This window comes from Hyaena hyaena, unplaced genomic scaffold, assembly GCF_003009895.1.
Source record: "Hyaena hyaena isolate Hyena2069 unplaced genomic scaffold, ASM300989v1 scaffold_760, whole genome shotgun sequence".
Taxonomy (NCBI): domain Eukaryota; kingdom Metazoa; phylum Chordata; class Mammalia; order Carnivora; family Hyaenidae; genus Hyaena; species Hyaena hyaena.
The window spans coordinates 82,947-96,382 of NW_024081391.1; the positions used below are offsets into that span (position 1 = coordinate 82,947).

General features: G+C 46.9%; 1 protein-coding gene and 1 pseudogene across 1 annotated transcript in view; one reads left to right on the forward strand and one right to left on the reverse strand.

Moving 5' to 3' along the window:
- The first annotated feature begins 555 nt into the window (after positions 1-555).
- On the forward strand, positions 556-1,020 carry LOC120221140 (annotated as a pseudogene).
- A 7,740-nt stretch (positions 1,021-8,760) lies between these two features.
- The window catches only part of ANO2 (anoctamin 2), a 334,204-nt gene continuing 329,528 nt past the window's right edge, over positions 8,761-13,436 (reverse strand). Inside the window, exons 26-27 of the mRNA XM_039218383.1 lie at positions 10,957-11,062; positions 8,761-9,030 (exon numbers count right to left, since the gene is read on the reverse strand). Of these exons, the coding sequence (XP_039074314.1) occupies positions 8,761-9,030; positions 10,957-11,062 (376 nt within the window). The remainder of the gene's footprint in view (positions 9,031-10,956; positions 11,063-13,436) is intronic.

A 13,436-nucleotide genomic window follows, 5' to 3' on the forward strand; every position in this document is an offset into this window, starting at 1 on the left:
CAGGAGGTTATAAAGATTAAGCAAGGTAATGAGTGTACAGTTCTTAGCACAACTGGCTCCTAGTGAGGGCTCCTCAGGCGGTGATTATCACTACTGTCACTATGAGTATTGTCACTATGATTATGTGACTCTACAGGCTTCAGGCAGTGCACCCAGAGCCAATGGGGTTGTGAGGGTGGTGTCATGATGTAAAATAAACACATGCTGGAGTTTGAACCCCAGGATTAAAGCCCCCATAGCTTCAGTTTCAGGGGCCAGTGATAAGAGGCAACTTTAGAGTGAGGCTTCTCCCAGGGGAGCCCAGGATCTATGGAAAGTGGAGGCAACACGACTTCCAAAATGTATGGAAAATTCATTCATCTCTTAGAGCTTATATATGAAAGAAACTTGAGAGAAGCTTTCCCAAATTTGACAGTAATCTTAATATTCAGATGAAATCACCAATAAGCTGTACAACTAAAAAAAAAAAAAAAAACCTCTCTAGGTTCTTATTTTCTATCAGAAATAAAAAGCACAGTCTGAGGTGCTTCGAGGGCCATGAGCTTCCATGCAGACATGGCCAAGTCCAAGAACCACACCTCCCACAACCAGTCATAAAAATGGCACAGGAATGGCATTAAGAAACCCCACTTACAAAGATATGAATCTCTTGAGGGGTACATCCTGAGTTCTTGAGGAACGTGTGCTTTGCCAAGAAGCACAAGAAGGGCCTGAAGAAGATGCAGACCAATAATGCCAAGGCCATGAGTGCATGCATTGAGGCTATCAAGGCCAAAGATGTTAAACTTAAGATCCCAAAGGGCAGGAACCACAAGCTTGCCTATATCCCTCATCGCATCCTGAGGAAACATGCTCATGCCTGCACTGCCAATGGTTTCAAGTTCTGCAGCCCAAAGTCTAAGGGCCAAGGCTCAAATAAAGACCCAGGCTGCAGCTGCAGCTCCTGCTGCAGCTCAGGTTCCCAAAGGTGTGCGGGACCCTTCCAGGCTCCAGCATAGAGACTTCTGTCTGCCAGTGTGAGGACAGAAGGACTGGTGTGACCCCCTTGGCTTCTATCTGCAGGGGCTGGTGTCCTCCTGTGCTATTGGTACAAATACACTTGTGGCAGGATCTGTCCAAAAAAGCAAATGTTGATCAGCTTTGTTAGGGGAAAGAGTGAATTACTGTTCTCTTTCCTAATTGAAATGAAATGCTTGTTATGAAAAGCAATTAAAGAACACATGACTAAAGATGTTGAGGGAGCAGTACTGTAATATAAAGGTGAGTGAATCAGTTCATTAATAAAAAAATAAAACTATTTGTTATGGATTTAGTCATGTTTGTGGTTTAGCCTAAAGTCTGTATTTTGGAGCTTTTCTTTCCATGCTACATAGTCAATTTTGTACTTGATTTTATTTTATAATTTTGAGTCCCTTTTCTTGAAGAAGGTCCCTAGAATTGCAGAAGCTTCTGGACCTGCAAAACCAGGATCTGCCCATGTTAATCATACTACCTACTTTTGACATAACGATATTGAAAAGTATTCTACGTATGCTGCCTATTGACACAGAGAGGAGCTTCAGGGAACTTTCCGGAAGGAGGCGGAGCCATTGAGAAGACAGATAAAGAGAAAAAACCTTGCCCTATGAAAAGACAGTGAGCGATCCAAAGAGACAGGTGGAGTATAGTGAGGTTGGAGCTGAGGCAGTTAAGAAAACCAAATTTGAAGTGTTAAGGCAAAGACTGAGAAAAGTTTCTGAGTGTAGTAGGAATGAGGCCCATAGAAAATGGTAGAAGAGGCATATTTTAGGGGCCTCATCTGTTTCTCAACTAGCAGCCTCACTCAGACCAAGCAGATGTGGTTCTTGATAGAAGTTGACACATGCTCTCTGAAGAATTAGATGCAGGCCAACCAGAGTCCATCATGCTGGGAGAAAACTAGGAGCAGGTTATGATGTGGGATCGATGTCAAAAGTCTGCCTCCTTCCCTTAGGGCCTATGGCTTCATTCCCCTAATTGAGGAAGACACCTTGGCTTGGAAGCCTCAGTCCTCAGATCCTTGCTCTGTTAGACAGACAGGAAGTGAGACAAAGGTGGGGCAATAAAACATGAAGGTTCTTGAACTCATATGTAGAGCTGTCTTTTTGAATTCCCATCTGGCTTTCACCTTGCACTTCCTTTCTGCAGATAAAGCTGCACGCACCATGGGAAGGGCAGAAGAATAAGTGGGTTCCACCGCGTCTGGGCAAGAGTCCTGGTGACACATCTGTCTTCGAGTCTGGTTTGGAAGGGGTCTGGTTCTGGGGACACTGCTATTTCTTGCTGTACAGAACAGGGAAGGGGAGCAAGAGGTTAGCCAGATGTGTAAATAAGGCTGCATTCTGAAGAAACATCTCTGCTCGTCTTCCAGAACTTGTGGCTAAGCCTTTAAGGATGGGCTCTACTCTCTGGTGCCCTCTGCTGTGACTGAGCAGATCTGATACCACTGAGGGTTGGGATAAGTGTAGAAATTCCAAGCAACACTTCCCTGGGCTGAATTGGGTTAGGTTATCCAAGACACAGATAGCTGGGGCTTGGGTTGTAAAAGATGAGTAGAATGGTAACATGGACTGACCATGCTCTTCATGTTTTCCATACCATGGTGAACCTGTAGAACTGTAATGTCAACAACATAGGAATGGATGTTAGCGCTTGTCCAGTCTAACCTCTTCATTTACCAGCAAGGAGCATATCTTGGAAAATACATGCAGCAGGTAAAAAGCCATCAGTAGAACAGGAAATTCAGAAGAGTAGGGTCATGGGGGGTGAGGAGTAATCTTCACTTCTCTCCCAGATTATCCATGAAGGATCATAGAAGTGAGAGCTTGGAAACTGCTAGAATAATATAGTAGAGATTAGAGATGGATTGCTTCTGAGGGGAAGAGGCGGAATAAAAAAGTAACATGGTACTCCAGGAAGGGCATGCTCCTGAAATATGGAGGACCAGGACAAGGAGAAACATGTTGAGAAGAAAAAAAAAAAAAAAAAAAAAGATGGTGGCAATGAAGAGAAAAAACTGGAAAGCCAATCCAAACCTTCAGTGTTTCCCTTCAGTGTTTCTTTAATCAAAAGAGTTGGAATGGCTATACTAGACTCTCTATTCCTGTACTAGAAGAGTACCTTCCAGAGCTGAGAAACAAGTGATATGCAGACTGAATGTGACCATCTCATTTCAGGCATATTAAATAACGAAGCCTGCATCAAGACACATTCCAATGAAATTTTTGAATTCCAAGAATACATTTTAAAATCTTATTTGCAAAAAGGCAGGAAGAAAAAAGAAATGTAAAAAGGAATATTATCAGTCTTATGCCAAAGGTTTTCCCTCTCAAACCCCAGAAGACCATGCATTAATTGCCACAGCCACAATATTTTGAAAGATAGGTTGGTGACTGGAGAAAGGTAAATCCAGTCAAACCATCATTCCAACTAAAGAAAATTCCTGCCCATGTCTTTGGTCAGGTCCCCTGGGATGGGAGCTGGATACCTGGCCTGTAGGAGGTTGACTCGGAAGTGTGTTCCAGAAGGACACCTGTGGGGGAAGGGGAAAGGTGGGAGGTAAGCAGAACAGGGCAGTGGGAAGAGCTGAGCTGCAATACATTTTGGCCATTCCATATGGAGCTCTGGGGCTCTTTATAATTATTTTGAATTGAGCCAAGGTGGGACTCCCCTGCCCGCAGAGATGAGAGGCTACCCCCAGCAGAGAAGTGGCAATGGCCCAGGCAACCCCCTTTCACTTATAGCAGTTCTGAGAGGGGCTTCGAACTGTGACCTTCAGAAGCTAGGGAGTGAGCAGCTCAATTCTGAAAGAATCTGGGTAGAATCTTTAACACTACATTGTTAAAAAACATTTTATCTGAAGGTATACTCTAGCTAACTAAGAGAAGACTGTGACAGTATAAAAAGACAGGAGCATTTTCCTAATTTATTTTTAACCTCAAGCCCTATTTGGCTACATATTTCAAATAACCATGGGCAGACTGGTCTCTGAGTTTTCCCATCTCATTCTTGTCCTTGCTTCTAGAATGTCTTCCACTTCCACAATGCCAGGTGGAATCTCCTACCACAATTTATGTCTGCTTAGAAGAGCACCTGATAAATTTTCCTCCCGTCTTTCTTAACGAGGACTCATCTATTTACAAGGTTAGAACTTTGTTTTGGGTGCGTTAGCAAACCCAAAGGCTTTCATTTGCTTGGCAGAAAAGCAAAGTTCCATATGGCAAAATAACAGCCATTTTATTGAGGCATTAATGATGATTTTCTACATCTTTAAAATCCTTGCCAAAAATAGCACCTTTTTTTTTTCTTCCCCCAATCAGACAGGGCTGTTCTGGAGAGGCTATGAAAGGGGAGAGAGGGAAGGGAAGTCCACCTTTTCTTCCATGCTTTTTTCTTTATAGTGAGCACATCAAGAAAATAGCCATCAAAATTATTTATATAGGAGCATCTGGGTGGCTCAGTCGGTTAAGCATCTGACTCTTGATTTCAGCTGAGGTCATGATCTCACTCATGATCATGAGATCAAGCCCCACATAGGGCTCCATGCTGACAGTGTGGAGCCTGCTTGGGATTCTCTCTCTCTCTCTCTCTCTAAGTAAATAAACATTTAAAAATGTATATTGTTTAGGTAAATCAGCCATCAAGTGGATTCCATTTCTTTTTATTCTTAATAGGGAAAATTGATGAACCCAATGGTAAATACTGTTTGCTGCCATGCCCTCCATCTAGAGCTCATGGCTGTTTCTCTTGGAGGTAAAAATTCAGGTGATTTAAACTGTTTTATTTACATTTTACAATTTTTTTGTAGTTTCTAAGTCTTCTTCAATGAGTATATATTACTTTTATAATAAAACAAAATAGATGCTTTTATAGATCAATGTAAGTGACTGCACATATACCACGAGAACACAAATGAAGTCAAACTAAACTCAGACATTATTATTTCTAGAGAAAGGGCATAGGAAAAGGAATGATATTTTTTCATTTCTTCAGTGTTTCAAGTGTTTGCTCACAATTTTTTGGTATTTTACTGTGAAATGTCAAAATTTATAATTTTCTTAAAGAGCAGAGGGTAGAGGGGTGGCTGGGTAGCTCACTTGGTTAAGCATCCGACTTCAGCTCAGGGCATAATCTTGAGGTCTGTGAGTTCAAGCCCTACGTTGGGCTCTGTGCTGACAGCTCGGAGCCTGGAGCCTGCTTTGGGTTCTCTGTCTCCCTGTCTCTCTGCCCCTACCTTGCTCATGCTCTCTCTCTCACTCTCAAAAATGAATAAATGTTTAAAATTTTTTAAAAAAAGAGCAGAAGGTAGGTTTCATTGTTTATTTTAAATTAGGACTGGGGATGCCTGGGTGGCTCAGTTGGTTAAGGGTCTGACTCTTGATTTTGGCTCAAGTCATGATCTAATGGTTCATGGGATCGAGCTCCAAGTTGGGCTCTGTGCTGAGTATGGAGTCTACTTGGGATTCTCTCTCTCTCTCTCTCTCTCTCTCTCTTTCTCTCTCTCCCTCCCCCCCACCCCACCACTTCCCTGTTTGTGCTTTCTCTTGCTCTCAACATAAGTAAATAAACATTAAAAATAAATAAATTTGGACAGAACCTACCATCTCTCTACCCAGCCTAACAAATCCTTTGGGAAGTTCTTAGCCTAAATCCCATTTACTTCCCAGTTAGGCAGGCATTTCTGGTGGTCACACTGGTAAGGCAGGTGCTGAGATGATTTGAGCCTAGGGGTGGGGGCAAATCAGAAAATTCCTAATTCATTTGTAGTGAGAGAGAGGGAGAAAGCAGAGTCCTTTCAGGGTGGAAATGTATATTCTGGCAGATGGAATCTCCCTTCCTCTCCATCTAGATCTCCCCTGGAGGCGCTGTCTGGCATAATCACTAGGGTACGGACTTTAGGGAGCACAGGCTTCCCTATCCAATCTGCAGTCCCTTAATAGGAAGGGGTGGGGCAGGAAAAAAAAAAGCAAAAGGCCCATTATGCAATGGAAATCAAATGGAGCCTCAACCCTTGCTACCAATCTCCTCTACTTTGCTTGACTTTTTCTCCATAGCACTTATTACCTCCTAACATACTATATAATTTATTTTCAGTGTTTATTGCATCTTCCTGACTCACCTACAAGAGGGCAGGAATCATCATGTCAAGTGATGTATCCCAGTGCCCAGTATGGAGCCTGGTACATGGTAGGTGTTAGGTATGTGCTTCTGAATAGCATTCAAAAATGACCACTGAGGGGCACCTGGGTGGCTCAGTCAGTTGAGTGTCTGACTTTGGCTCAGGTCATGATCTCAAGGTCTGCGAGTTTGAGCCTCTGGTCAGGCTCATGCTGACAGTTTGGAGCCTGGAGCCTGCTTACGATTCTCTCTCTCTCTCTCTGTCTCTCTCTGTCTCTCTCTGTCTCTGTCTCTGTGTGTGTGTGTGTGTGTGTGTGTGTGTCCCTTCCCCATTAACACTGTCTATCAAAAATAAACATTAAAAAATGACAACAAATTTATGGGATAAAAGGATTGATAAGCTACATGAAGTGGAAGAAGCAAGCAAGACAGCATATACTGCATATTTGCAACCAAAATATAGATGTGCTTGAGAAGGAATTACAGTCTGGAAGGAAACACAACAATTGTTGATGTTGAGTATTAATTTGGGGACTGTGGGTTATTTCACTTCTTGTTTTTTTGATATTGTTTTTTATTTATTTATTTATTTATTTATTTATTTATTTATTTATTTATTTATTTAGAGGATGGGAGAGTGTGAGTGGCAGAGGGGCAGAGAGAGAGAAGAATCTTAAGCAGGCTCCATGCCCAGTGTGGAGCCCAGTATAGAGCTTGATCCCACAATCCTGGGATCATGACCTGAGCCAAAATCGAGAATCAGATGCTTAACCTACTGAGCCACCCAGGCACCCCTTCATTGTTTTTTAGATTGTCTGACTTTTGGTGTGCAATTTCCACCTCTATGATCACATAAAAATGTGAACTTGAAAAAAGAAGGAAAAGAGGGGGTCCTGAGCCAGCTGCAGTCAGTGCAAAATGGATGTCTTGGTGCTGGAGGTGACCCCTGACCATCAGTGTGGACCATCACTACTTGCAGGAAATATCAACCCCACCCACACTGGTAGGAGTCTCTGGGGATATCCTCCTTCTTTTTATGGGCCTGGAATCTCAATGTCATTAATGCCCCTGAAGTGAAATTTTCCTCTTATCGGCCACTTCCCTCTCCCTGAGTTAGCTGAAGCCTGTTGTAAGATGATGCAGTGTTTTGGTAATACCATAGCTTGAATCTAGGCTAACACGGTAAGTTTGAACATTAAAGCGTGAAGTGGTTAAAACTTATTGTAGGACTACTGGTATGTGAGTGGCATGGGACAAGATTGTCTGCTGCTCCCACTAAAGTTGTATCTATGTCCTGGTGTCCCCATGAAAGAAGGGACTCCTTTCCAGGGCAGGAGTTGGAGGGCAGTGAGATCCTGCACGTGGCCAGGAGGACACAGAAGCCACAGGGAGCAGCAAGGATGAACAGCCCAGCACCCTGGGCCCTCGAATTACCATGTGTGCTGGAACAAGAGAACACTTATGTCTTCTCTGGAGTGTGGTCCTCCTAGAAGCTTCCATGCAGACACTGAGAATGACCTAGGAGGAACTGGGGCCAGGTCCCAAGGAAGAGGGCTGTGCAACAGGTTTCTGGACAGCGTGTGGGGCTGAGGTGTGTAAAGGATGGTGATGAACAGTGTTTGGCCTTTGCTTCCAACCATACTTGCAAATCTCACCCTCCAGCTCTGGGAGGAAAGATGTAACATCAGAACCATCTTGGGTCTGTCATTAATTCATATAGAAAATGGTAAGCCCTTTCCTCCCTTGCTTCCACATTTCCTGCCTCCTTTATCCCTTATGTTTCTTCAGAGCTCTTATTACTAGCTAAAATCCTGTTTCTCCCCAGAAAGTGAGCTCCATGAGGTGGAGATTTCATCTCTTGTACTCTGCTGATCTCTCATCTGAGTGTCTGGGATGTAGCAGGTCCTCAATATATATTGGTAGGAAGTGACAGAAAGACAGAGAGCCACAGACAAGGAGGTGCATCTTTATAAACAATGTTTCAACTTATTTTATTACTTTAAATCTGAACCTGCATAAAGTGATGGTTAGTTGCACAAGCTCAAAGCATCCCCATGACATGGAGACAAACCCAGGTTGGGACCTCTGCCACTCACCATCAACTCCAGTGGCCACAGCCATCAGCCCAGTGACTTAATTTGCACCCACTGAGGCTGTGACAGTCCCAGCTGCAAGCGACTCAGAGGGATCTGCTCAGGGAGCTGGTGGGAAAGGGTGAGGGATCGCTCAGGACGGGGGCTTCCTTCTCTCACAGCCTGTGGCCACCTGACAGGGGACACCTGAGGAAACGCAGGGAAGGTGCATGGCGCCTGGGAGCTCTGGGGTAGAAACACCCAGTTCTTGCATCAGGTCTCAAAATGGGGTGCCAATCCCTTAAAAGGATACAAAGAGAACCTAAAAGAAACTTAAGCTTGAAGTTCCTGAGAAGCAGCCTCATTTCTCTTCTTGCTTGTGCTTGCTCTCTCGCTCACTCTAACCCCTCTCTCTCTGCACAAACACACCTTTGCAAGACCCCCCTTAGGCCGGACCCCAGAAGACTCCAGCCAGCCCTCCTGTGCAGGCACACAGGTGTGCTCCCTGACGTCCTGGGCTGCTGCGGCGGTCCCCACAACGGGGCAGGCTTGCTCACACATTGGTGTGCTGCGAGGCAGAAGATGCAATGCTGCCCTGCTGGCTCTGGCCTGAGGGTGCTGAGCTGGCTGCCTGGCTCCTGCTCCGACGCCCCCCTCCCAGGTTCCTCGGGGCTGGCTCATCCATCAGCTTGAGTTTCTCATGCTCCTCCTTGAGGAAGAAGTCCACCAACAGGCCCTTCTCTTTCTTGATCTGGTCGCTGATGTCCGTGGGGATATCTGGGATCATCCAGTCCACAAGGACACTCAGGAACATCACGAGGTTCTGCCAAAAGCAAGGGAGAGGGGTTGAGAGGAAAGGCCTGGCCCAGTGGGTCGGAGTGAGGTCTCAGCAGTGGGCCTGGCAGTGTGGTGCATGGTGGTAGTGGTGTGAACACAGATCCAGGGGCAGGTCACCTCTGTGCTGCTCTGGCTCTGCTACTTACTGGCAGGTGGTCTTAGCCAACAAGCAGAAGTATCCCGCAGGGTCCCCATGGACAAAGTGGAACAGTAACAGCACCTGCCTCCCGGAGTTGTTGCAAGGGTTAAGTCAGTCAGTACCCTGCACGCAGCAGGGCTTGAGAAGTGTCAGCTATTGCTTTTTCCCTTCCTGTTCTTCCTGCCTGGCCTCTCCGCCTCCAGGCACCCTGCTCCAGAGCCTCCTGGGAAGTGGGCGCAGGGCCGCTGGCCTCTTCAGGGCTTCCGCTGGGCCAGCAGCCCCTCTCTGGCTTCCCACTTGCCTTCCGTCCTCCATAGCAGAGGCAGTCCTTTGGTTTCTGTGAATTCTGATCTCAGCCAACCTCACACTCATCCTGCGCTCTCTCTTCCTGCTAAGTCAGTCACACTCACCCATCTAGGGCTCCTGCCTCCAGCTCCCCCTTCTCCTTTCTAAGCTTCTGTGCATAGTTGTAATTGGCTTCCTTCTTCTACCTGCAGAGCCCCATCCCTTCCCTTGGACATGCAGGTAACACAGGACTACCTTATCCTGTGGCATTTTCCACTGAAATGGCGAATGCAGTACAACAGTGCCAGCATGGCCGGATATATACTGTTATAACTCAGTCCCCACCCAGTTTTCCAAGCCATGGTCTGCCCAGTATGCTGCCCCAGTTGTAGCCTTCACTGCCTGCCAATTACATGCTTGCTCCAAGATTTGGGGATGAGATCATGAGGGTACAGCTGTCTTCCAGGCTCCAAACCTATTCCCATCTTGACCTTGAACCATGCTTGCACCTATGGGCCCAGGGGAAGGCCCAGGGACCAGCTACTATTTCCAGAGGCTCCTGGGTGCATTCATGCTCTAAAGCTGCTTCAAGTCACACTCTTCTCTTAAGCCAACTTTCACAGTGCAAACAAGATGAGCTGTGGGAAAACCAGGGGACCCCTGCAGGGGGCATCTGAGTGGTTTTTCTAATAGATTGCCCCATCTCCCCAGAGGAAGAATGGCTGTCTTCTTTAGGTGAAAGACTAGCCGAGGGGCTTCTCCACTTCCTGGGCCAGGGTCAGGGCCAGATATCTTAGAGCTCTCCAGAGATCAGCCTTCAGGGAATACAAAAGCCTGAAGGAGTAGAAGAGAATAGGATCTTGAAGGCCGGCAGGACCCCAAGTGGGAACTGGGGCCACGCACTTGCGGATCTCTGCTGTGCAACCGGAGCTGCAGCTATTGTCAGAGATAGCAATCACGGGGCTCGAATTTGCTATTCACTGAGGCATGGCCGGATGGCTCTGGGGCCCTTCCCGCCAGATGTCTCAGCGGCTGAGGCACACTAACAAAGGAGGGAGCCAGCCAAGAGCTAGAAGAATGGTTCAGAACTCGAGCCCTTTTTTGGGCTGCAGAGACCAGGTGAGACTGTTTGTCTGCATCGGGTTTGAGATTCTGGTTTCCACTGCTCTTCTCACTTCCTGTCTTGCCTTACGTCTGAAGGGGAATCTATCTCCACCCTGCAACTTACTCCACATCTGTCTTGTAACCTTACTCTGTGTTCCATTCTCTTGCTGCAAATCCATCTATGAATGGAAGGCCTCTCAAGAGTGCTTCCTGCCTCCTCTGGTGAGTCCTCACTTCTGCCTGTCACATGCAGACACCCCTAGGTCACAGCGCCATGCAAACCTGGAGCCGGGGCGGGGGGGTGGGGGGAGAGGTGAGGAGCCATGCTGTCTTTACCCCTGCAGCCTGGATTCTAACTGGCTACTCTTTACCTGAACAACTCACCTGGAAGATTATGACAAAAGCCAGACGGGCAGATAGAATGGACCAGTACTGTTTGGAAAACTCATATGGGTTTGGGGCCCACGGCGGCTCTCGGTAATCCTTAAACCTGCTCAGAGAGAAATGTGGTATTAAGACTGGGACGAGGTGGAGGGAAGGGGTGCTTCTCTGGGGAAAGCCTTAAAGATGAGAGCAGCAGGCAAACCCCTGGCTCCCAGACTTGGGATGTAGCAAGGAATCCATGGCCCCATCAACAACTGTCCATGGAATAAAATGACCAAAGTCCAAAACAACCAGTGTTGGGCTGGGTAAGTCTTTTCCCTATATTCTCTCCAGCATTCCCCACAGCCTCCTCTGGTGTCTGGATTCTTCTTCCAGAGGAGCCCAGGGTGGTGGATCCATGTCGGCCTCATGAGCCTGAGAAGGGAGGGGAGATGCTCAGAAACTTTGGACAGTTCTCTGTAGCCTGTGGGGTCAGGGAGGATACAGGCACCTGCAGACAATTCTAGGCTTCCTTTCTGGCTGGTTGCTTCAGGACCACAGTCATAGAGGAGTTGGCCTCACTTGGTGGCTGCATTCTTGCACCCTAAGGAAGGCTGACTTAGACCAAGCTCAAGGCTGAATTTGAGTGATGCTGGTAATAGTCACGGATGGCCAATATCCTCTTCTATTGACCATGTTTATGATCTGTCCATGTGGCTTAAAAAACAAAATGTCAGGGGCACCTCAGTGGCTCAGTTGGTTAAGCATTCGACTCTTGATTTCAGCTCAGGTCATGATCTCACAGTCAGTTGTGAGATAGAACCTGGCATTGGGCTCTGAGTGGGCAGTGAGCCTGCTTGAAATTCCCTCTCTCCTACCTGCCCCCCCCTTCCCCCTACACTTGTACACACATGCTTTCTCTTGAAAGAAAGAAAGAAAGAAAGAAAGAAAGAAAGAAAGAAAGAAAGAAAGAAAGAAGGAAGAAAGGAAGGAAGGAAGGAAGGAAGGAAGGAAGGAAGGAAGGAAGGAAGGAAGAAAGAAAGAAAGAAAAAGAAATAAAATGTCAGTGCCTGATGTAAGTTCACACCTTTTTCTCAGACCTGTGGAGCCATCTAGGGCTTTTCCTCACCACTGCCTTTTCAGCCCCATTCTGTGATGACTCATGTTAAAAATGGTTCATTTTCTCAGACTTACTTTTTTCTAAGCCTGGAAAAGTGACAAGAGCTGGTACCAGAAGAATTATGACCCTTCATGGAACTGTTTTCTCCTTGGAATTCAATAGATCTTTGAGGCTGAGTGAAAGTAAAACAAGCCCCGGGCTGGGAGGGGTGTAGGGTGGCATGAGACCACCAAGTGGGGTGCAGGGCTTCCAAGGAAGGTGGGGTGGGGGGCGGAGGGACTCTGCCTGAGGAGGGGCCAAGAAGGAACATGCAGAATGTGCCAATCCCTGAAGAAGGAGCTTTACTGGAACTTTCCCCATTGGATCTCCACCATGACATCCTTGGGCAGGCACTGACATCTGCATATGACACAGGAGGAAAATGAGGCTCAGGGAAGATCAATTACTTGCCGAGGTCTCTCTCACGGCCAGCAAGAAGCAGAGTCAAGGTGAGACCCCCAAGTTTGGCTGAAGGCAGGCCTTTTCTCTGTTGTCACAGAGCACCTCACCAACAGCTGCGGTTTGAGCTGTCGGGGATTCAGAAATGGGCGCTTTCTGTCCCTTTCTTGCCCTGAACGAGCCAGTTGCCCTAAAAGATCCAGGTAAAAAAAAAACATGGTGGCTTCCAACTGTCCAAAGAGAGATGCAGGAAGAGAAGGAAAAAAGAGGAAGAGGAAAAGACACACACACACACACACACACACACACACACAAAGAAAAAGGCACAGTGGCAGAGTCACAGAGACAGAGGCAGATACTAAGCAGTCAACTAGGGTTGGGCAGGAGGCCAGGAGCTGCCCCTTCCCCACTCCCGCTTCCAACAGCTGATCACAGCTGTTGCAGGCTTGCTTTGCCATCCGGACGAAAAGCAAAGCTAACTGCAGCCCAGCGAAACACCACGGGATTCAGCATATCTATCTGTGGCTGAGGACAGAAGCACGGCCAGCCCCAGATTATGCTTGCTAATAGGAGACAGGGAGAGCATGGCTAAATGAACTGGGACACCTTGGAGTGGGAAAAAGCTCAGGCTTGCCCACCCTCCTGCTGCCTCCCCCCAAAGGATCTCACAGCAAAAGAGGATTTCTCTTCTCTTCCCAAGACTTCAGGAGGACAGGTGTGGCACGTATGCCACTCTGTACCATAGGACATCCCTCCACAGGTCCAGCCCCATCCCTCCTGCTACAATCAAAGTCTGTTTGTCTTGTTCTCTAGCTCCATCTAGGAAGGGACAGCTACTCATTGACCTTGGTGTAGGGGCCATTGATCACCCCTCTTTTTCCTGTCTGAAAAGAATCCATAAATTAGCTAGTTCTGGTTCCACCTCTGATCCTCACTCACCAAA